General features: G+C 41.8%; 1 protein-coding gene across 1 annotated transcript; it reads right to left on the bottom strand.

The window, feature by feature from the left end:
- Positions 1-287: 287 nt before the first annotated feature.
- On the bottom strand, positions 288-17,021 carry HAPSTR1 (HUWE1 associated protein modifying stress responses). Its single transcript, XM_083799550.1, has 4 exons — positions 16,553-17,021; positions 15,632-15,712; positions 11,370-11,645; positions 288-3,700 (listed from the first exon to the last, which is right to left on the bottom strand). The coding sequence occupies exons 1-4, from the start codon at positions 16,770-16,772 to the stop codon at positions 3,456-3,458; spliced, it is 822 nt and encodes a 273-aa protein (XP_083655676.1). The 5' UTR covers positions 16,773-17,021; the 3' UTR covers positions 288-3,455.
- Positions 17,022-21,278: the final 4,257 nt, after the last annotated feature.

Genomic DNA, 21,278 nt, shown 5'->3' with positions numbered 1-21,278 from the left:
AACAGAACATCCCAATTCTTAAGACTTCTTAAGACTTGGGAGTTCATAAGCAGCGTCTATAAGAGAGCAGCTTGTGATCCAGGAGACAACGGAAAGCCTAAGCACAACTAGTTTCAGCATAACTAGCTTTGAACAGCTACCACCATCAAAACGCATTCCTAAAGAACAATTCTACTCTGCAGAAACAAACCTGACTCATACTAATCTTCTGCTGTGGGTTTTAATCTTCTGGTTTGGGGTTTTCCGATGGACTATATTACTCAAAATAACTACAAGCAGCCTTAACATTTGTATTTATTTTTTTATTAGGTTTATTATGACTTAGAGTTTCTGTTACTCCAGCTGGGTAAACCACATTTGAGTAAGTTTAACTGCAGGACTTCAGTTTCAGCCAAAATCATTTTTGCATTACTTTAATTGTAATATAGCTTTAAATTTAACATTTAAAACTTACTTCATCAATAAGCAAGCCAAACTCAGTAGCTTCAGTGCAGGATGTACTGTACGTAACTTGCCGCACATTCATGTTAGATTTGATGTACATGGAGAAGAGACCGGTCAACTATACGATTCATAGAAGAAAGCAAAATAAGCACCTTTTTTTTTTATAATCAAAAGCAGTTCTCAATTCAATGTTTCTTACATAAAATCAACTTGCTTCTGGCTCCAGGAACTACAGTTTGGATAACAGCAGAATGCTATTTTTCCATGTCAATTTTCTACACTAGCACAGGAAATCTTTAAAGCAACAACAGGTACTTCAAAGCAACAGGTACTGGGCTTTAACTTTTGTTGTCTTGAGACAATCTGTCCTCCCTATGTTTATCAGGTAAATAAATGCATTTTTGATCGTTGTGGCAGGGGTTAACAGAGCAAATAACTGGGACTACAATGGAAAAAACAAAACAAGTTCCCAAATACTTTAAGGTACAAGCAAAAGTATTACTGTAGCTAGTTTAATGTTTTCTCTCAAAAAATGGCACAAACAAATAAAAATCCAGATAAATTTTGTTTTAAATGGTGCTAGACTGAAATAATGCTTCAGAGTATTAATAGGATTTATTTAACTGCAAGAAAGAAATAATTGAAAAGGCTCTGTATATTTGGGCTAGACCAGAAGCACTGTTGTATTTTAGTTCATGTATGCAGCACTCTGATACCAGTATGTTACCTTTACTATACATAATAGTAAAGTGTTAGAAGCTGCAGAGCATAAGCATCTTAGCTGTACAAGCCAGTTAATGAATAAACAGAATAGATGAATGGTTTTCACGTGTCCTTTATGTTCACAGTTCCAACCTGTGATTCTCCTTTTGAGACAATCCTTCTCTCAGCCAAATAAATAAAAACATTTAGATACTATCTTATTTATTTCAAAGTCCCAGTTGAAAATGTAGCCTCCAGATGAATACTAGCTTTATGCAGTATTAGTATTTTACATAAAGTAAGTCTTATGAATCGTAGTTATTAGCAGTAACTGAAAGTAATGTATACTGAGTCTTCAGGTGATGTGCAAGTTAAGCTATTTAACACACATGGGGAGTTTTGAACAGTTTTTACTATCTTGCTTTGGAAAGATCTTACATTTGCCCCATAAACTACAGAACCTCTAGCTACAATATTGTGCAACTTTGTGCAACTGTTGACATCTTTGAGAGCTCCTCAATGTAAAGAGATTTGATGGAAGCACCACAAAGCAAGGAAATCATGCTCTTAAAGAGCCTTGAATTCTGAGAATTTTAAACACATCATTGCTGTCCTGCCTTGACTGCAGAACACCAATGAAAGAACATCAGGGTAAAAAGGAACAAGACTACAGTTAAGTCTGCCTCAAACAACAGGGAAGATAATACGAAAAAGATCTGACTCTACAAGCACATAAGCAGAAGTCTTGAAGAGCCGTATATTAACAGAGCTCAAGGTGCCTTAACTTAGCTAGAACCAGAATTTAGTATTGTGGATCTAGCATAGCTGTATTTCATCTAAGAGAAATCAGCATATGCTTCCAGTTAAGCATGCATACCACCTAACTAAATACCCCTTTCTCAACTTGCAGGTTTGGATCTCTTCGTTTTTTACTCCTCCTGTATTATCCCCTCCTTTGGCAGAGATTCAGAGGCACTAAAACCCAGCAGTCTCCACCAAAAAGGAAAGACTTCTTGTAGCTATATAAAAGTTCTTTGACATATCCTTCCCCATTCAGAAACTGATTTGCAGCTGATCAATCTTGATCTCCATTTCAGTTTTAGATTATGCTTAAGTTATGGCAGCCAGAGTTTGATCCTATGAATGTAAGCTCAACACAAAAAGAAAGCCATTTAACCTTTTTAATTCAGCCTTACAGCATGTTTATCCAGAGCTTTTTTAATCAACTTCCAGTTTTAAATTATTTTCTTAGCACTTTACAGAACCTATGTGCCTCTCCCTCCCAAGGGAAATAGCATCACACAGACCCTTAAGTTAGTCCAAGTTTCCACATGACCAGAAGTCTTACTTGTTAAGAGAACACCCCTTTTCCAACTACTCCCCCACACTCCCTCTCCTCCCACCCCTCCCCAGCAATGGGCAATTACTTCACAAGAAATGTAAAATGGGATATGGGTGTACACAAAACCTACCCTCCACTAATACTGAACAGAAAAGCCTATTTTCCAATTACAGGACATCTTCCTCTAAATTTAGGTCAGCACTGGTGCAGTCTGCACAAGGATAATACCAATAAGTACATATATTTTCCTCAAACTGAAGATTTAAAAGCCTATGAAGTTAATTGGGGAAGTTTAATATTGCTACTTCAGAGCACTAAAACACACAAAGTGAATCCAATAAAGATCTTGTACTGATTCAATATTAAGTATTAATTGCATGACCATCATAGCACCTCTTTACATTATCACACAGTCACCAGAATTATCAACTGCTTTTAAAACTAAAGAGGGTACAGTCCAATATTTATAACTTGCACACTGTTACTATAGAGAAACTAGGTGCATGGTACAGTGCTGCAAAAATGGAAGCCTGCAGTTTTGACAAAGATGCCAAGTCATGTTGTAGACAATTTCAGTCAAACTGGCAATACTGTTTAAGCAAATACTCAACACAGCAGGAAATAAAGGACAAAAAAAGCATTCTATAACCAAATAAACATCTGAAATTTCCTTTCCCTTTAAGAATACAAGTAAGGTCACTTTTAGCCTTGGAACGGATACATGTTCGCCTATGATGATCTTGCTAACTACTACACAATATCTGATGTCCTCTGCTAAGAATATAGTTTAAGAAAGCCGCAGTAACAAGAGGCATCTAACGTAATATCTAAAATTTTTTATGGCAATTATTGAATTCATTTGTCTTAAACAGTGAATATGGGAAGATGGCCTCATGTTTCCTTTTCAATAGTACTCTGAGGATCAAGTGGCTTTCAAGCAGCATGGTGGGTTTGAAATTTTTGCAGTTTAGATCATTCTGTTGCGTTTATGAGTTGGTGAGTCTGTAATGACATCGCCACACTGGGCTGAGGTACGCTTTCTAGTTCCACCATTGTCCAAGTGGAGTGCCATTTCTTCTGATATGAAAGTGTTCAAATCAACATCATGGAGTCCATTTCTCCTTCGACTAGCATTGGAGCCACTGCTCACGTGAGTAGGAGAGCCTGGGGTACTTGAGCGAACACTTATACTAGCCATTGCACCACTAAGACCTGGGGGGAAAAACAGAAAGAGCATTTAGGTCAAACAGTAAAGAAAGTTAATTTCCTGTGTGTAGAAGGGATGATACTGAGTTAACTTAGTGATACATTACAGGCACTTCATTCTGTTCGTACCACACCTACTTATTTGAAAGCCAGAACACCTTCCCAGCTTTTAGTGCATCTAGAAATCAGAAGAACCACTTTTTATGACATTTAAAGTGATCTTACACAGCAGGTTGTAACAGCACACTACAATAAATGGTAGCTCCATAAGCAAGTGACATGCTATTCAGTGTGTACATACCACACGGACACACTGAAGTAGCCTGTTCTGAAGGCTTCAACCTAAACCATTAGTTTCACAGAAGGAGAGTCTCCCTATTAGGGGCTTATTTACCAAGTCCCCTTAATTCTAAAGAAAATTGCAGTATGACACCAGACTGTACATACATTTGCACAGCAACTCATTTCAATAATGAAAAACTATTTTAGGGCTACCACTATTAGCCAACACATTAGCATTCAGAAGAGCATTTAACCAGAAAAGCAAAACCATATGTCAAACCCCCAAAATTTACTACTGGCAGTTCTGATCTAAAACAATGTCACAACAGGTAACCTGAACATAAAGCAAAGCAACAGCAGCGTGTTAGTGTTTATTTTTCTTGTTTAAAAGAAATTTCTTGTTTAAATCAGCATGATGTATCTACATCTCTTCAGTAACATTACTATTACAGCTTAGCTAGCAAGAGCAGGACATTCCAAAACAGAGTCAGGACACGCAAGACTAACGATCCTCCTCTACTTGGAATTCAGGCTACACTTTAAGCAAGAACTCAGTATCTTCACTGTCCTAACTGCTTCAAACCAATATTAAAGAGTACAAGTCTACTAGCCCTAGAAAACTACCAAAGCAGGAATTGTGAGAATGACAGAACAAGATGTAGATCAGTAGAATGTTCTAGCAATAAGAACAAGCAAATTAAGTTCTCCAATAGGTTTCCTTATTAGTAACCCTGAAGACCTTGAGCTCCATATTAGTAACCCTGAAGATCTTGAGCTCTTTGAGGTCTTCACCAGTCACAAGTACCCTGTACCTTTGTCCAGCCATCACACTCTGAACTGTGTGCACTGCCACATTATATGCGGTCAGCTAGGCAACCAGCAGTCACATACTGACAAATAAAGCCTAACCCAACCCTACCTATTAGCTGCCAATAGGTCAACCAAGTGGCTCCAAAGGCTCTGTGAAGCTCAGCTATAGAAGCTACCTTATACACAAGCTCTGCTTTGGGGTTAGGAGAAATTCAGTTACCTGGAAGAACAACTGACAGAACAGCTTGCATGCTGCATGTTTCTTGACTAGATGAGCCACATTCTAAGTATTAAAGCATTAGAAGTATGCTTTGAAAGTCTGATATTCCTATTCTTTACTAGAGCTAGGCTGTACTGCAACAAATGCAGCACACAGCATACACTCCCTCAGTCAGCATGCATTAGGTTAGAAAATCTCCAGTTTCAGATTTGCTCCCTGAATAATTTTGCTATTAAACAAACCAGTCAGAAATCTGACCACTTGTCAAGTTATGAAATAGCACCTTAGACTACTATCTACAGTACACAGTCAGTATCTCCTGACAAAGTTTAAGACAAAAAAAAGCCACTAGATCAGTTGCTAGAAACCTCAGGTAGAAGATAAATGGCTTCTAAACCCAGCTGCAGTGACAGCAGGTTGATACACAAGTCAGGATAGGGCAGATCCACCCATTTCACTCTATTGTACATGAATGCTGAATCAACATTTAAAGCTCATTCTTTCAGTATTACAGGATGTACTGTGCATACTTAGAAGCATGTTTTAAAGCCTGACTAGAATTCTATAGTCATCTGCCATCTACAGTGGCAGACAGTACTGCAGAAAGTACTTGAAGAACAAAAATTTTATTAAAAGCTAGTTCAAAATAGAGGTTTGTTCTTGCACTCCCAGCATTAGGGTTGAGCTCAAATTGGAAGTGATGAGAAGAGGCTCATATATACCTACCAAAGAAATTAAAGCTGCTAATTGGATGACAGATACCTAAGCAAAAAAATGCAAGTGTGCAAAACTTGGAGAGGTTACAAATCACTGCACAATTCAAAGACAGCAGCAAGTTTAATTTCAACTGATGTAACATACATTAGAAAAGCATGAGTTCATCCTGTACATTTCAGTTGGAAAAACAACTCTGACAGAGGATGTTCTGACAATTTCAAAGCCTAGTTTCAAAGCCTTTGTGAAGACTTCCCCACACTGATTCCAAACAAAACTGCTCTGAACACACACGTTCAGTACTGTTACTTCCACTGAGAATCAACAGCTTACACTACTTCTATCAGTCATTTACTATTGTTATATGCAGCTCCTAATCAAATGGTCATTGTGTTTTTTTAATCAAAAGTGTATTCTAAATTAAACAAAAAACTGACCCGTGAGGTAAGAACATGCTTAGGCACCCAAGAGCTGTTTTTAAATAGAGCCTTATCAAGTACAGAGCATTTTAAAACAATAGATACAACAGTCAGAATTAAAAGACATATCCAATATGCTGCAACACATTCTAAAACACACTGACAAGGTTTGCAAGCAATGCCTCAAGCAGATATTTGCTCTTCAATATTTACATAATACTGAACCACTGCAAAGTTAAATTCAAAGCCAGCCTCTAGGAGACTATTTGGAAGGTAAAGGCTTCAATCAAACCTGGTGCCAAAGGCAGTAGAGTCATTTTGATTTAGTTTCTACAGAGATCAGAACTTGAGGACATTATACCATACTTCTAGTTACTGTTTAATTTTCCATCTGGTACAGGCATTTAGTAATACTGATGTAATAAGCAAGTCTTCACTTAGTACACTAAAATTGTTAGTCTGAGTCTGTTGTCTCAGTTACTAGCACTTACCATATTACATAGCACTACAAACACATCACAGTTTAAGACCAAGCAATCAAACTAATATGGGAGAGTCAAAATTCAAGGCATGTACTGAAACCTCAAGTTGCCATTTCATGGAAGCAATGTCTTTGAAGACACTCAGCAATGCAACTGAAGAGATGTTTTTGTTGACAGAGCATCTTTTTGAAGCAATGATACAGTTCATTTCTTCTAGTAAAAAAGTGGTCATGTAAAAAAAATCAATCCATTTATTGTGAATTATTCTGAGAAAGTTTTCAGTGTATTCCAGCACATCCAAAGCATTTAAACATTTACAGCAGTAAAGGAAGCAGTAATATATATACACTAAGTAAGATGACGTTGTTAGCAACACCATTTCACAGCCTCAAACTTCTATACTGTGATTAACAGGACCTAATCACAGGCACATTAGTTTTTGTCTAAACAACAGGACAGATTCAAATAGCTACTAAGGCTTTCGTTCTTTCATTACCCGATGCTTACCTCTGAAGTTTCCCACTTTCTATATTAGAAATCTTTCACTACAGAGGCTTTTAAGAAACATGCAATTCTCTCCTTTTTAAACTTTAAAGAACTGTATGCCATATCCAAAATATTTTGCAGTATTACTTACATTCTTATTCCTGCTCTTCCTTTTATCACAAAAATCTACTTGCATCTGAAAAATGTATCTAGATCATTTTATAACACTACTAGGAAAAGCAATGTAAAAAAAGCATGGCTCACACTGTCACACTGCTTATGACTTCTCATTTCCAGTTATAGTACATATTAGCACTTAACTGAAGCTTTATGAACTGCAAGCTGAAGTTTTACCTGCACTATAACCATGTCCACAATAAGTTACTTCAGGTCACTACCAAAGGATCACACCCTGAGTAACTACTGCTCAGCACAGCAATATTAACTGCTGTTTTCCAGATGTTTTAATCAGGAAGTATCAAAAAGGAACATCCACAGCAAGTGCAACTAAAGCAGGAGTTAACCCAAGATACATACAGAACAGAACACAGATCCTTCTCACCCTTCTATGCTGTACTTCTAAATGACTGCTCATAGACCAGCTTTCAGCAGTACATAACACAATCCTATGATAGGCATATACAGAACCTTCATGCCAATTTAAACCCTATGAGCCTAATCTGAACTCTGCCCTCCCATCTCAACTTCCACCAGCTATTTCTTCCCCACTTTTCTAAACAAAAGACATTCTACATTGCAATTTAATATTTCAAGACAAGACCTCATAGAAGTTTAGGGTTTTAAAGAAACCAAGCCACACACTTCCACATAGAATAAGGGTTAGCCCCACTAAAGGGAGCGAATTAATGATATACATCAACATTAAAGCTAATGAGCAAAAGCAGTAACACTCCCTCACTGTGCTGTTGACCCCAATGCATCATTTTTAGTATTAAGTACACTGCTTTTCAATATTGCCTTCCTAGGCTTGCTTCACATCTTGCTCATATGATAGCACTTTCTCCCATTATGCTGAAAGACTAGTTCATAGAGCATGGATCACATCCCAGATTAAAAACAAGTATCATTTACAAGCAGAATGTGGAGAACCACCAGCACATGGCATGCAGTCTTGCAGACAAACATAGCATGTTAGCTGTATCAAGGCAGAAAGTGACCAGGCACATGTCAGCTTTGGGGAATTTTATTATTGTTAGCTCAATTTGATTGAATCTTTATTTGAAAATCTTCTTTTACAGAACTGGGATACATTGATACTCATTTAGGAAGTACATAAAAATGCATCTACACCTATGCTAACTGCAAGAATGTTTTAGGGTTAAGTGTGAGATAAAACTCAAGTTTGAAGAGCTGAACAAAAATATTTTTCACTATCACATCTAAAAGTTGAATGACATTAGATGCAGTTCCTGAAGTTTCAGAAAAACCCACTTGGACCTCGGGGTAAGAGATCATACATTACATTGAGCTAACTGCTAACTTCCTTAAGATCTGAAGAGTTAGTCTTTAATAATGAGTTTCTAGCCATACTTGATTTCAAGGGTACCCTCCAGTACACCAATAATGGAAAGCTAACACTACTTGCCAGAGTTTACTCTCTCAAGGGTAGTTAGTTCCAAAAACTCATCCTACAGTACCCATAAGTTACACTACAGGATTTCAGTAACAGGTCCAGTGTAGTTATACTGGTGGAGTGAAGAGGTAAATCACATACTATAAGCTTTTTCCAAGTATAGCTTGCCTTAACATTGTTTTTAGCTACTGTAAGGAGTCTTCCCCAAATATCACAAAATTAAGTTTTGCTTTTGAAATCCCTAGCTTTTGTCAAGAAAGCCATTAACCATCTTGCTGAACTACAATATAAGCCAGATAAAACAAGGTTTAAGACTGAAGAGGCAAGGTTAAAAATGCAGTTTTAGAAGAAAACTTTCATGTGCAGCTACAGCTTAAAGCTTCACAGCTTATTTTGTGTCTTAGATGCATGCTCATCTGTTTCATTTAAAAAGACCTTGCTTGAAACAGCAAGTTTCAGTATCACCCCCAACCATTTCAACCCATCCCTGCTACCAATAGAGGAAATACTCCACTTCCACAGGAAACTTATCAGCATAAAAAGTCTCTCCCTTACACAGTAGCCAAAAACTCCGCTTAAAGCCTTAATCCTGAACACTTGCTAAGACTGCTACTCCCTTCCATCAAATTTCCTCACAATGCCTAGAAGCAGATCACATTTAAACAGCCTGACAAAAATGCACATGCACAGCCCTACAAAGTACTTTAAATTATGAACACCTGCAGATCATTCACAGGTTTCAAAGATCATAATAGTTCTGAGATGACCAATGATAAATAGGAAAATAGTTCAGGAGTAATTTGGTCACTACTTCCCTAAAGGGCAGGAAGTAGAGGTAGGAATGCTCAATGTACTCAATGTAAGCAATAACCTAAAAAAAATTATGGGGCCCAACACAGGCTTAGTCACTAAAGGACTAGCACAAAAAGTAAGAAAGACCAGATATAAACTGATATTGGAGAAAAATTAATCCAGATGACAGACATGTAATCTTGTCAACCACCTGATGGAGAATACACTTCCAGCCCCTACAGTGCATTACAGGGCAGAGAACTTCCCGCAGTGCTCATGAACCTTACTTCTTTCATATTCCATTAACTGTTCCTTCAGTTCTGTGACTTCCATAAAATACCTCTATCAAGCAGATGCTAAGAAACAAAGACATGAAACAAGGACCTGCTCTAAGGAACCTTCTTTGGAAGGGGGGTTGGACCCAATGATCTTTTGAGGTCCCTTCCAACCCCTACAATTCTGTGATTCTGCGAAAATAACTATACCAGTGAAAACACAAGCTGACTCTGCTTGAGAGAACTATCTGCATTGATAAGCATCTGCCTAGCTTACTCTAACCCAACAGCAGCCTTTAAAGCAAGCTGCACGCAAGATTTAACTATGGTTTCAGTAAAGATTTTTCAGAAGGCTGCTTATCGCTTTGTATCAGGTGAAAGTCAGCTTCTGCAGCAGTTGTCTTCATGAAATCAGCTTAACCTAGTGAATAAGCAGTACTGGTACACAATTCTCTAACCAGCCTCCAGTATGAGAAGGAAAACTGCCAAATACTACATGACCGGGTGGCAGCAGCATGCTTCATTGAAATGGCAACAGAGCAGCAAACAATACCAGAATTAGGCTGTCACCTAGACAGTAACAGTGTCTGGCTTATGTATCTTGAAAAACTGCCACAGAGCAGAAGCAAAGACCGCATTTTCAGGAATCCACTCATCTAGTTAACTCATTAATTCTATTCCCACTGAGGATTAGACAGTAAAGATTGTTTATTTTTCCAGAGTTATTTCTAGAGTTTCAACTTTAAGTCTTCATGAATGGTCTAACTATTGGTACTTCAAGGTATCTGCTACCCTTTAGCATTTTTTAGAAGACAAAATACATATGTGAATTGCTTTTCACCTTAAATACATTTTATCACTTGCAAGGAAAAAAGTTCAATGCAGAACTAGCTACTGAACATCCTTATCTTAGAAAAGGCTACACCACCAACATTGCTGATGACAGCAAGGAAGCTCAGTGTCTTTGAAATTCTCTCATACTAAGACAGGGAACTAGAACTCAGTTCTGAACAGGACTCTTGCAGTGAGGTGAACCTACAACACCCCTTTCCCAGTGCACTTCTTGAAGCAGAAGACCACTGTATTAACCTGTGCAGAACAAAAAGGACACTAGAGTGAGTTAGGGTTCCCCAAAGACAATTCCAGACATTAGATTACCTCCCCTACCCCACAGATCTGTTACTTGCTACTAACCAAAACTTAATATTTAACTAGTTGCTAGCACAGGATTATCATTTTCCAATAATTCTGTTTACTTTAACACTGGTATAAATGCCAAGTCTCTTCGTGCTTCAAAAATGCTACCAGAAGTTGATACTTCATTCTACAGCTCTGAACTCTGTTAGGATCCAAAATGCATTTTCATACAGTCCATTTTCCTCATTCATTCAAAATGTGACAGTGCAACTTTTTAGTAACTAACAAGCCTTATACATGCAAAACTGTTCTTAGAGAATTGGGTAAACACCTTCAGCTGGAACACAGGTACATGACATGACATTAGGACACGAACAGTGACCAAGAGCCAAAGCATAAGAGGAAGACACTTTAAGAACCCCCACCCAATTTCAACCAAGTAGTATTGAAAAAGTTACTATTACCATGCAGAGCTATGGCTTCACGGAAGGGTTGCAAATCAGTCTCTACAGATGAGCTAGTTTCTGTGGAAGTAGCTCGGTTAGGGGATACTACAGTCAGTCTTGGGGGAGCTCTAGTATTTCTTGGAGGAGGAACTTTTCCACATAGGAAGCTGATCAAGTCTTCTCTACGAATAGTTCTTCTGCGTTTTTTAACCCAAGCTAACACATCCTTATTCCGACGCTGATAGCCAATCTGAATTCCTACATCAAAGCTTCGCTGATGGGCATCCACACTCTCTGCAAGAAGACAGAAAAGTATTCTTAGCACATGTTACAAGTGAAACAACACATAGCATGGTACACCACTGATATGGCTTCCTGTCAACCATAAGCATTAAACATTTCTTCTACTTGTCACTATGGAATGATGCATATTAAACCTAAACAGAATATTAACAAAAGGAGTTCCCCTTCCCACCCACCATTACAAGTCAGAAAGTTAACAATCCAAACACCACAGAAATAGCAGATTTGCTATACTACATGTCAACAGTACAGCACTATTTAGGAAATCATACTGTATTAACATTAAAATCAGAGGTGGTCAGTCTGAAACAGGTACTTAACAGACAAGCATTGGCTTAAGGAGCAGCTGCATGTTTTGACTGCATTCTTGAAGTAGATCAGCAGTTATAAAAACACACATAAATGAATAACAGATTTTCTCAATTCCAACAGAAGGAACTTTCAGAAAAGTCCAATTTCTTTAGAGTCCCTCTAATTTAATCTAAGTTTTCTCTGCAGAAACAATTTGCAGGATACCATAGTTTTCAAAAAATTTAAAACAGTATCCCCAATGATTTTCCATTAGGCAGCAACATTCATGAAGGAAGTCGAGTTTTCTTTCCCTACTTAGACCCCATTAAAAGTTTGATACACAGAAACTTGAAATGTGCTACTTGTAATTAAACCTGCTACAAAAAGCAATTTAATTCTCCATTCATGTTAATGGTCATCTGTGTACAAAAGTACACTTCACCTCTAAAAGGCACTCCTAAATTATTTGCATTACATTGCTTTCAAACTTCAGTAAGTACATTTCTGGCTACTAGTTTAAGAGCAAGAAAATTTCACAGAAGAGTAACAGGTGGGACAAGCCATATTTCTCTACTCAGTAATGCCTATCTTGAGATAGATTCATCAGAGCTTTGCCAGCAACTATTTCAATTTTATAGAAACTGCCACCATGTAAGCTCATGCTCCATTAAAAGCAAAGTAGTATCCACTCCAGTTCCACTTTATTTCCATATTTTTTTTAACCTGGCAAAGCTAATTAAAATTGCTTTTTATATTCTTGCATTACTAATAAAGTCTAATGTAATACTGTTCTGGGCAAACAGCTTTTAAGAAATTTAAGAACACCTGTCCAAGACATTGGTTTTACAGGCAAACTGACTTACACATCTAACCTAGTTCTCACATACAAAAACAATAATAATCACATAAAATGTTTAAGAATGGCATTTAAGTCACCACTGCACAACCCCCAAAAGACAGCACTAAAACCAACACTACTGAATGCTCTCCAAACAGAATACAACTTACCAAGAGAAACATCTCAAACTGATCATATTTTAAAAGCCACAAGGCTTACTGTAAGCTGTACAGGTACACTGAGAACATTAACACATTACTTCCATGCACTCTTTAATAGAGTATTTTTCCTTATGCTGCTTTGTAACCAAGGGACTAGAAGACTTACAATTGCTAATTCCTGTCAAAGCAATGGCAACATGACAGATTACTCCTCCAGCCATTTTATGCTCCACAGCATCTAAGACTCCAATGCACTAGTAAAAGCTACCCTAACACTTCAGAGCTAGTTTGTAAACTGACAGCATTCCTTTAACACCTCCCTGAAATACCTTGAGAAAAAAGCTGGGCTCTTTATTTCTTAGGTTATGTCAACAACCTGCTCTTCTTGTATACAAGAACACTTGACAAAGGGCTAACTAGAAATTGTTATGAGGTCAAACACTGACTACTGATGTACCCTGGACAAATTTCAAGTATTGTTACCCTGGGAAAGATTAGACTTGCATTAAAAGCTACAGCTGCTTTGTTTACAAAGTTCAGCTGGCAAAATATACAAGCAGTCAAGCTGCCTACATTTTGCAATTATGAAGTACTAACACCACCAAAAATACAGCATTTATTAATAAGGTAAGCAATAGGCTCAGAAAGTCATTCTAATGACTAAGACTTTCTACATTGCTCTTAAGTTGTAAACCCTACCTTAGAAAACAAACCTTCACTTCTTTACTGCCACCTGGAAGAAAGTCTGGTGTCTTTCAGCTAGGCCTCGATCACCAGCACCATCCTGAGACTGGCAATCCAAGACCTCCACACTGCAGTACATTGAACTTTTAATCTATTTTGAGGAAAAAATGCTGACATTCAAGATACCATGGCATCCTCCTTACACATTGTTCCTTGTGTTGCTACTGTAAAGTTTTGGATGCCTCAGTTAGCAAATCAGAAATCTGTTGATGGGGCAAGACAGTTTGCAATGCTTAGCCACACCAAGTAATTCTACAATGCTTTGTCAAAATTCTTTCAAATCGAACACTACCGAGTATGTGAGAAGCCACAGGATAATTATGAGCAGTTTATCACTGAAGGCAAATTCACTTTAAGGAACTCCAACTTACAAGGTATGACATCGTCTAGATGGTTCTAGACATGTTCTCAAATATCTCCACTTGGGAGGTTAAGTGAAAATTGGAAGACTGTAGTATTACTTCAGCTCTGAGACCATTTTAAGGGAAGATTTCCAGAGCTACTTTTTGAAGTATTAAGTCATACCTGGCTGAAGACAGCTTCCTACTTGAATTCTAGTTTCCCTGATCCTTGACAAACCACATATTCTTCCATTAATCACATTATTGCAGAAAAAATAGGCCTCATTTTGCCTATAATGGAAGTAATCAACTGATTTAAGCAAAAATAAGCAGCCTTAGACTTCGTAGCAAGAATGCTGTAAAGGCCAATGCAATTTGTGAAATAGACAAATATCCACTGCTACTCTGGCTCCATGCTCAAGTGACTGGTGTCCCAGGCCATGTTTTACTGACCAACTCTTTCAAGCCGACTTTGTGCTGTTACCTGATGTGCTGCCCCTTTATACAACCTATCACATGTATACAATATTCACATGCACTTTTTGCAGGAGTCATTTCTCTACCAGTGAGGGTTATTTACTTACATTGACTCTTTGCTTTCCCCACATCTGTCAGAAACTTGATAAGCCATCACAAACATTACTAAATTCAGTTGTTTAAAGCAATTCCCACAAACCAGGAAACTCAAGACAAGCGAAAAACTTGCAGGATGTACAAGTATTAGTGTACAGACCAAGAAAAGAACACCCCCAGAACTCAAAACATCCATCAGAAAAACAAATTTGGAACTTAGCTTATGTTTCTTCCCAATAATGGAAGACAGTAATAATGGGATTCACTTTGTGCCAATTCAAGCCTCTACTGAAATCATTTCTGTACAATCTTTTGACCAAATCAGAAGCCACTGACTGATTCTTCTGCAGCAAAGAACTCTTATGTCAACCCAAAGAACAGCAGAGTTCAGAAGCAGGCCTTGATCAACAGAAACACAGTCAAACAGCACAAAAGCACAGCCATGTACAAAGTGCATTCTTATCAAAGCTTTGGCTAAGATTGCTTTCTTATAGACACCCTGGACACAGTCATTACATGATTCAGGTGCTTAAAATAAACTGGGAGGCTTATTTAAGAAGCCTCACTGTCACAAGAACAAATTTTATTTTCGCCACAAAGCAACTATGCAGGACTCTGCAAACACTAAACCTAACTTATACTTCACCACAGATATGCATTTATCATACTGATATCCCAACATTTAATACACCATGAAATACATGATATGCAGGAAATTTAAGTACTAAAGAAGCTATTGCACTCTTCCCTTGAATTCACAAACAAATTAAGAACATCCTTTTTCAAGGGTCTCAAAATAAAACAGCTTTTAAGTTGTTAATCACTAGCATCAGGCAACAGAAAAGATTCAACTACTGTCAGCTAAAGTGGCCCTGGGAAAACTTGCAAGATTCAGGAAGCAGTCTCGGGTTAGATTTTATCAGCATGAATAAGAGACATTAACAGTCCCTATTTATGAGTAAGCCAAAGCAGGAGGCAGAGTGGGACTCAGCAGGGAGGGCTGCTAGGGCAGCGGGAGCAGCCCCTTACCTTTGTAGAGGTTGGTGACCGCAGTGGCTGCATTCTGGAAGGGGACCCAGAGGGAGAGCCCCGGCTGCTGGCACACCCGGTCTGCAGGGAGGGAAGGACACACGCTGTTTATTTTGGAGTCACCAACTCCGAACGGCCATGTTAGGTTTCGCCATTTTGTTCCACCTTCCGAAGGCAACTCTGGAGCTGGGCCGGGAAGGGCGGACCGGCTGCGGCCCGGACCGGGACACCGGGCACAGCGGCGGCAGCGTCCGCAGCCCGCCGGGGAAGCGCTCTGCCCTGCCCCCGCCCGCAGCCCCCGCCGCACAATGGGGCCGGCCCCTCACTTCGCCATTTTGTCGGAGCCTCTTCCCCGGGCTGGGCGGCAGAAGCCGCCGCCGGCAGGGCCGGCCTCCCCCCCACCCTCCCGCCCCCGCAACTCCCCGGCTCCTCCGCGGGGCTCGCCCCCGCGGCCCGGCACCCTCCGGCCGCGGCCCCCCGCCGAGGCCGCCCCCCGCCGAGGCCGCCCTCGCCCGGCCGCCCCGGGGCCGGCGGAGCCCCTCCGGCCGTCCCCCGGCCGGGCCGCAGCAACCGGCCCGGGCCCCTCCGCTGGGGGCCGCCACGGGCGCTGGCCGGGCAGCAGCCGCGGCTCGCCCCTCACGCCATTTTGTTTTCCCGGCTGCCTCTATGGACGGGCGCGGAGCCCCGGGCCGGAAGCCCGCTCCTCCCCCTGCCCAGGCCGCTGCGGCCGCCGCAGCCCCTTTGTGGCCCCGCTCCCAACCCCGGTGCCCCCCTCCCGGCCCGGCCCCGCACCGCCGGGCCCGCCCGTCCGCTGTGCCCGGCCCCTACCCGGCCTCGCTCGGGGCCGGCCGCCCCCTCATCCCCGGCCCTGCCGCCACACCACCCCACCCCACCCCGCGGGCGCCCCCCGTCCCCGCTCACCCTTGTAGAGCTGCGCCACGGCGGTGGCCGAGTTCTGGAAGAGGTGCCAGAGCTTCTGCTGCTTGTGCTCGGGCTGCGCCGCCGCCTCGTCCTGCAGCTCCGGGGCCAGCGCCTCCTCCTGCTCGGCCTCGGCCAGGCACTGCCGCTCCCACTTGCTGAACCAGTGCTCGGGGCCGTGCTCCTGGATCTCCGCCTCGCCCTCCTCCTTCTTGTCCTCCATCCTCCGGCCGGCTCCGCGACCCCGCCAAGCAGGCCCGGCCCCGCCGGCCGGCCCCGCTCGCCTCTTCCTCCGCGCCCGGCCCGGCCCTACCTCACCCCCATGCTCCCGGGCGCAGCCCGGCCCGCTCCGTCAGTCGGCTGCACACACACTGAGCGCCGGCGCCGCCCCGAGCGCAGTAAAAGCCCAGCGGAGCCGCCCGGAACGCGCCGCCGCCCAACGCCCGCCCCGCAGCGCAACTGGCCGCCGTTGCCCCGGCACCTCCGGTTTGAACGGCAGCGCCTCGTTCCATTGGCTGCTCCGCACGCCCATCAATGCGTCGCGTCACGAGGGGCGGGGACGGGCCGCAGATTGGTCACGCCGTCACAGACTCGTGCGCAGACGTCGCCGGCCGCCAGGCGCAGGCGCAGTGGGGCTCCCTCCCTGCCCCCCCTCCCCACCCAGCCGTCGGCCTGGCCTTGCCCCTCCCCCTGGCGTGAGCCCTGAGGCGGCTCCGCCCGCGGCCGCCCCTCGTCCCCCGCCGGGACCGCGGCCGTGAGTGGCCCCGGGGTGCCTGAGGCGGCGGCGCGGGGCTGTGAGGGCACGGCACGGCAGGGCAGGGCAGGGCGGTCCTGCCATCTTGGCGCCGGAGCCTTCCCCGAGCCGGGCGAGGCGTTGCCCCGCCTCGGGCTTACCCCGGCTGCTGGCAGTGACAGGCGGCCGCCTCCTGACCCGGCGGCGGGGCACGTCCCCGCTCCACACAGCGCCGCCGCCGCCCGGCCCAGGCGCTACTGCCCCGGGGAAGATGGCTGCCGGGGCGGCCCGGGGCTGCTGGCCGGCCTTGCTGCACCGCCGGGCCGCGGGGGGTTATCGTTGTTCATCGTACGTTTGCACTGTGTGAGACACAATTCCAATAAATTATTGACAACCTGAGTTTCTTCGTGTCTAAGCCCCTCATTTACTTCACACTCTTCAAAATACAGCTGTGGAAATCACATTCATGTCTTAACTGCTCAAGTCACACTAATGCCCCTCCAAGCCCCTATGCGAGACAAGCCATGATTTTCTGTAGAAATGCTGATTAGTCGGCAGGCACATTGTGTTCCCCTCTCTCTGTGTCCTCTGTAAAATACTTGGAGCTCAACAAACAGCTCCAGTGACAGAGCAACTGACATAACGCAACGCCCTTACGTGCTCGGAATGGGGGATCCCGTCACGGTCACAAGCCAGTACACGTTTTTAAGGTACAGCCCGGTTCAGCTCTGCGCTGTCTACCCTGAAAGTGCAGCACTGTGGGAATTGTAGTTTCCAAGAGCTGCCGGGGAACTGCTGGCATTGCTGCAGTGCCTGAGGAATACAAGTGATGAAATTTCCTCAGCCCAGTGAGGAGAGCTGGAGGAAGATGCCTGAATGTATGTGTCAGAGCGAGGAAGGAGGAGGATGACTTCAGCAAGGTGCTCTGTCTCCAAGGCAGCCTGGCGAAGAACGAGCAGTGAAGTCAGCAGATTGAGGAGCTTTCTCCAGCATGAGGCTGGATGGGACGTGGTAGCTTCTGGCTTCCTAAGAGAAGACTGGGTTTTGTGCATGACTGAGGTGAGGCTGGCTGTGGATTCAGTAGGGGAACGAGAGAAGTACAGTGGTGATGCAATTCCTGTGAAGCCTCCACCCACTCCTTTCAATCACAAAGAAAAGAAGCTTATATCTGAAATTGTACCTCAAATATGCACTCAAGTGAAGAGGGAAACTGAGCTAGTTACTGCATCTTAATTTTAGCGCAAGCATGATACCCATGGAAGTATGTAATTCCCTATTCTGGAGCTGGAGATGTTGATACAAGCTAAATATCAATAGATATATAATTTACTGTCATGCTAGCTGTAACATTTATTTAACTGTTTGGGTTTTTTCTAATGCAGCCCTAAGTTAGGAACTCAGTGAGTCAAGGTTACTTCACAGCTATAATGTAAGCTAGTTCTGCCATTCTTAATTACTGAAATTCCTGGATAGTGTCGATGTCAACTACAGCAGTTCCAAGAATACCTCCTTAGTTTTCCCTGTACTAGTCTTGTGAGCAGCACAATATACTCTGAGTCATATAGGATATTGGGCAACATCAAGGTCCTTTATGCTTCTAGAGATGTTTAAAGTGGAATTAAATTAGCTTTATATCACTTTGTTCCCAAGACGTAAAAGTTATTTTATGGGCCAGGCTGAATTATGATAAAAACCAATGTCCTTCCGTTGCTTTATGGCCAATCTTCATATACCAAGCAGGATTTATCATCTTTTGGGTGGTTTGGGGGTTTTGTTTTGTTTGTTTGTTTTTGCTCTGGTGCAAAGTCTAAATACGTCTGCAGCTGGTTTTATATCCTCTGCCCAGAGTCTGCAGAGCCAAGGCTGCGTGTGAAAAGCTGGATTTCAGATCAGCTCTTCCATATTATTAAACTGGTGTTATACATAAACTGATAGTAATGCGTACCCATCTGACCCAAAACCACTAGATGTTGGAAACACAAACTTTATGAATTGTTTCCTCTCTGGACAGTCTTTTTCATTCAGTCCATACTTGTTCTCATTTTGAACCTGGATCTTTGTACAACTTTCCAAAACATACAAGTAATCAGGCCTAAAAGCATATGTAGTGGAGGAGGAGATGGCATGAGGAAATAGTTAGGAGAACTGCGTGTGTGGTATTTTTTTGATCTTTAAAGACTACTAAAAACTAAAAGCTGCAGGCTGTCATCTTACTTAGACCACTGAGACTAGGGACATTCTGCTTGTGGGTTATGCTATGCTACTGCATGTAAGTAGACAGGAGGAAAGTATCCGTGCCCCTGTGCATGTGTTCTAACCTGAAGTTGTAGCATTGGCTTTTTTATAAGTATTTCAGAACACTAACGTATGTACACAGAAGCATGGATATTATTTTTCTTTTCAGGTACATCTCTGTCAAGTCCTTCGTTAGGATTAATAACTTCATCAGGCTTAGGAATAGGCCTAGGTACAAGCTATTGGTCCTTTATGAATGTACAAAGACTACAAAAAAAAAAAAGAAAGGAATAATAAATAAATAAAAGATTAAATGTTGACAATAAATAAAATTCTGTTTTGCAAATCATATATTGATCAGTAAGCCAGTTAGTATGTATTATTGTGAGACATGGATTTTTCTCCTGTGCAACTGTTTTAAGGAAAAAAAGGAACAAAAGAAAAATCAACTATCCACTCCATTGAATATCATTTCTTACAAACTACCTACAACTTGGAAACATTCATTCCTTAGGTTATTAAATTGTTTAAGTATTGAAAGGCATCAGATAGGAATGTGTGATGGGATTGCGGTCAAGTACTATTCCCATAAATAGGATACTTAAATCCATCTTATCAGACCTTGATGAAAAGGTGAGCAGAAATGCTTCTGTCAACTTCAGTGGGCTTGGCAGTTTCTCTCTGTAAGATCTGAGATCAGAAGTGAGTGTATGTAGCTTGGTGTAGCAGGGGACATGGTTATCCTGGACTTTGTTTGAAACACATCTGTTTTTCTGAATATTTGTAAAGAGTTGCATAATGTTGGCAGCTTTGAAATAAACAGTTGGTTACTGCAATACAATGTAGTGTTAGTCATGATTTATCAAGCATGCAGTCCTGAAATTTGGCTATGACTGATGCCCATTCAGTATAAATCAAGCAGGGAGAGGTAAGCCATCACTAGGTTACATAATCCTGAGTAAAAATACTGCAGCCAAATTTCCTGGTTTAGTTTAGAGAAACCTGGCTACACACAGTTCTTGGAAATATCTACAGCTGATAGAAACTGCTGAGATTTTAAGAGGGTTGTTTGCCTTTCTACATGTATTACACCAATTGTGATGGGTAACATCGGAGTTGTACTGAAGCAATTTCTGGTACGGTAGTGTGAAGACACTTAGCATAGTTGAGAACTGGCATTTTGAATTTTCCTGCATCTGATCAGATTTAGAGATTTTCATTACGTGTAGTTCATAAAATTCGAAAACGTCACTTTTGATAGGATGGATTGAAGAACTTTCACGTGGTCAACACTAACTTCCTTATGCCACATGAAGATAAAAAGGGAGATAGGGACCTGGGAAAGAAATGAAGCATTTTCTGGGACTTGAAGAATAATGCAGAAAAGGAGTCCTGGAGAATGAAGACAATATTGATTGGTAAATTGTGGAGGAAGAAGAGAAAAAGGAAGAGAAAAGGAAGAGAAAAGGAAGAGAAAAGGAAAGAAGAAGAAGAAGAAGAAGAAGAAGAAGAAGAAGAGAAGAGAAGAGAAGAGAAGAGAAGAGAAGAGAAGAGAAGAGAAGAGAAGAGAAGAGAAGAGAAGAGAAGAGAAGAGAAGAGAAGAGAAGAGAAGAAAAGAAAAAAGAGAAAAGAGAAGAGAAGAGAAGAGAAGAGAAGAGAAGAGAAGAGAAGAGAAGAGAAGAGAAGAGAAGAGAAGAGAAAAAGAAAAGAAAAGAAAAGAAAAGAAAAGAAAAGAAAAGAAAAGAAAAGAAAAGAAAAGAA

This window comes from Anser anser, assembly GCF_964211835.1.
Source record: "Anser anser genome assembly, chromosome: 15".
In the NCBI taxonomy this organism is placed as follows: domain Eukaryota; kingdom Metazoa; phylum Chordata; class Aves; order Anseriformes; family Anatidae; genus Anser; species Anser anser.
This window is presented reverse-complemented; position numbering and strand designations above follow the sequence as displayed.

Bases quoted from the DNA above. Each gene is read 5' to 3' on its own strand.
- HAPSTR1 (XM_083799550.1), bottom strand. From the start codon at position 16,772: ATGGAGGACAAGAAGGAGGAGGGCGAGGCGGAGATCCAGGAGCACGGC. The intron at 11,646-15,631 runs GTAAGGGGCTGC...GTCTTCTTGCAG, and splicing joins GGTCACCAACCTCTACAAAG to AGAGTGTGGATGCCCATCAG. The intron at 3,701-11,369 runs GTAATAGTAACT...TTTTCCCCCCAG, and splicing joins TGAAGCCATAGCTCTGCATG to GTCTTAGTGGTGCAATGGCT.